Source organism: Glandiceps talaboti, chromosome 5, assembly GCF_964340395.1.
Source record: "Glandiceps talaboti chromosome 5, keGlaTala1.1, whole genome shotgun sequence".
NCBI lineage: Eukaryota > Metazoa > Hemichordata > Enteropneusta > Spengelidae > Glandiceps > Glandiceps talaboti.
Window position 1 is genome coordinate 2525001 of NC_135553.1, and position 3801 is coordinate 2528801.

At 34.5% G+C, this 3801-nt stretch overlaps 1 protein-coding gene across 1 annotated transcript in view; it reads left to right on the forward strand.

Moving 5' to 3' along the window:
* Positions 1-820, forward strand: part of LOC144435780 (hexosaminidase D-like) — a 16029-nt gene extending 15209 nt beyond the window's left edge. The window contains exon 14 of the mRNA XM_078124400.1: positions 1-820. This exon is cut by the window's left edge and continues 219 nt beyond it. Coding sequence (XP_077980526.1) covers positions 1-298 — 298 coding nt within the window. The 3' untranslated portion in view covers positions 299-820.
* Positions 821-3801: the final 2981 nt, after the last annotated feature.

Here is a 3801-nt window from a genome sequence, read left to right on the forward strand (position 1 = left end):
TACAACAGAATCTACAGTGGAAACAGTTAGGAATACATTTCGATATAAAAAAGTATATGAGAAAAAACTTATTAAAGGTACTGCTTATAGTGCAAAGATAAAAGAAAGTCCAATATCTGCAGGTAACATGAAATCACTTGCAGTTAATAGTCTTTCACAGAACAAAAATACTAACAAAACAAGTAATTCTATAATACGTGATGCATCGCTTGATTCAATAACCTCAAGTGAAGGTAATCTACCAGATGTACGAATTCATCCAAGACTTAACACAGTCAAACCTATCAAAAGGAATTAAAGCAGATAGTCATTTACTCCATATTGTTATTTTCATATTGTTGAAATATGTATATTTGTAGTTTTTGCATTTAATAATACAAATTTAATGATAATTGAATACTCCATAGCACTATTTTCATATTGTTTTAATGTCTATATGTGTTAGTAACTTTTAATGATGCAATATATTATATATAATTTCCTCATATCAAGGTAAACTACAAGATATGAGAAATCATCAAAGACCTAAGGGACAATTGCACAGTGTCGCATAAGCTCAATAAACAAACTTTGTTCGTTTAGCAGGGGGAGGGGTCTGGCATCAATGCTCCCAGTATTTCCAATGAGTGTGACAATTTATTGAGGTACGTAAGTTCCCAGTATATCCAATGAGTGTGACATCATTGAGATACAAGTTCCCAGTATTTCCAATGAGTGTGACATCATTGAGGTACAAGTTCCCAGTATATCCAATGATTGTGACATTATTGAGGTACAAGTTCCCAGTATTCTAATGATTGTGACATTATTGAGGTACAAGTTCCCAGTATATCCAATGATTGTGACATTATTGAGGTACAAGTTCCCAGTATATCCAATGATTGTGACATTATTGAGGTACAAGTTCCCAGTATATCCAATGATTGTGACATTATTGAGGTACAAGTTCCCAGTATTCTAATGATTGTGACATTATTGAGGTACAAGTTCCCAGTATATCCAATGATTGTGACATTATTGAGGTACAAGTTCCCAGTATATCCAATGATTGTGACATTATTGAGGTACAAGTTCCCAGTATTCTAATGATTGTGACATTATTGAGGTACAAGTTCCCAGTATTCTAATGAGTGTGACATCATTGAGGTACAAGTTCCCAGTCTTACTTTCCAATGAGTGTGACATCATTGAGTTACAAGTTCCCAGTATATCAAATGAGTGTGACATCATTGAGGTACAAGTTCCCAGTCTTACTTTCCAATGAGTGTGACATCATTGAAGTACAAGTTCCCAGTATATCCAATGAGTGTGACATCAATTTGAGGTACAAGTTCCCAGTCTTACTTTCCAATGAGTGTGACATCATTGAGGTACAAGTTCCCAGTATTTCCAATGAGTGTGACATTATTGAGGTACAAGTTCCCAGTATTTCCAATGAGTGTGACATTATTGAGGTACAAGTTCCCAGTATATCCAATGAGTGTGACATTATTGAGGTACAAGTTCCCAGTATTCTAATGATTGTGACATCATTGAGGTACAAGTTCCCAGTATATCCAATGAGTGTGACATCAATTTGAGGTACAAGTTCCCAGTCTTACTTTCCAATGAGTGTGACATTATTGAGGTACAAGTTCCCAGTATATCCAATGATTGTGACATCATTGAGGTACAAGTTCCCAGTATTTCCAATGAGTGTGACATTATTGAGGTACAAGTTCCCAGTATTTCCAATGAGTGTGACATTATTGAGGTACAAGGTACAAAGAGTCATCAAAAACCAAACGTGGTGATAATTAACCCACCAAAATAAATGCTGATGTTTGCAATTGAAATATCATATATGGTCACACGAATCAGCATAATTGTTACCCATACCTCGCTTTTGTTAAGAAATTCAATTTCCTAGCTGTGTTACAGAAACTATATTGCCATTTGAATTTAATCGAGTCAATTATAATTTCATGGCTATAATTTTGAGTTAAATGATATCAATAAAGATGATTGCAAAAGTTCATTTACTGATTTTTTATTTAATACTCAACTATCCTAATGTTAAGTGTGCGTGCGTGCGTGTGTGTGTGTGTGTGTGTGTGTGTGTGTGTGTGTGTGTGTTTGTGTTAGCTTAGTAATAGTCCTGCTTGCAGATGGAGTACAGGACTCAATTCTGACAACGGAGCAGGTAAGGAACATTGTCCGAATTGAGTGCCAATGAACTTACCCTGTCTGCAAGCAGGACTATGTTTATGTGGACGGCTGGGCAGATTGCAATCACATATTTTGTGCTACTTTGATGTAATAGTTTTTGGGAAATTTTTCTAAATCAAAACTTGTGAAGAAAAAGTCAAAAACTGCTTAAAGAAATTACTGTAGGATGTTTATAGAAGTGTCTAGGTGAATAAGTATACACGACAGAATATGACATCATCATGCAAAGTTAAGGACTGAATTAGATATAATATTAGCAAAACTTTCAGGACATAAAAAGGTATTTTCATAAACTTTAGGTTCTGGAGGGTGATTTCATGATTTCACATCATATAAATTAGCCGACACCTACATCGGATTTTTAATCAGATTGTCCCACGAACGTGTATCTGAGTGAAAATTATCATTTTTTGTTGAAATTTGGGAAATTCAACATTTCCTTCTGACTTAAATTGTTATTTCTATTTCATTCAGATTGTTAAGGTACAGTTATGAGTTGAAGATATCACCAATATGAACTTACTTTTTCTAATTTTACTTTTTTTGTCCCTTTTCACTAACCGACCAGTCATTTTAAGGTGTTTCGACGAGACACGTAGAATTAAATACGAGTGTCCTTACTTTAATGAAGATAGATTCGTGATATCCCATGTATATACCAGAGTATACCTAGATACATTTCAACGTTTATAGTTGACACGTTAATTTGGTGCCCTGACATAGCTCGTCATATCAAAAACTAGTGGTTCATTTTCATTACACCCAGTAAGTATATATATACAAATAGTAATTCGTATGTTTGCTTCTATTTAAACAACATTTTACCTGTAGCGGGTGATTTCTTTGAAGTGCCGACAAAAGATGACTAATCAGTCTAGAACTGATGCTAAAATACATTATGTACAAGAAGAGTTTTGGACATGAAATTGAAGTGAAGACAACTGAATTTTGAATTAACTAGTGTGTGATTATCCCCGCCACGGTAATAATGACGCAGGTACCATTATATGTCAAAACTTTCGGAAAGCGTCATGTTATACCAATGAGAGGCGAATCCATCACGTAGGTACCAGGTTTTGACGAAGTAAAGAAACTGGTGTACCAGTTCCGTAATGAACACAATGTTAACAGTAGTAAGATTCAAACTGTGAATTTGTTAAATTTAATTTTTGAATGTGACATATCCAACGAACGGTCAATGGTTGATGATTTTAAACTACAGAAACTACAAGTGAATCCATACCATCTTACCAGCAGACACTGGTAGGAGAAAACTAAAAAAATTCATAAATGTCATAACTCACAGGAAATGATAATGACCATTATGAGTAAATGTCATTCAGATATCTGTGCAAACTAACAAGACAACTGTCAATGTCCTCCAGTCTTTATGTTTATCACAAAAGTCGAATGACTACATCTGAAGTAATCGTTAAACTTATTTCCTTTTATCAATGCTAGCTCTTAATGATTTCTTTCTCTTACCCTTCTGTGACCTTCTTGTTGGTACTCTTTGGAATATAAGCTTACTTTCCGTTAATATTAGTTCAAGTTCCTGCCTGTACGAAGTTGCCATAGATCATGACTAATAGC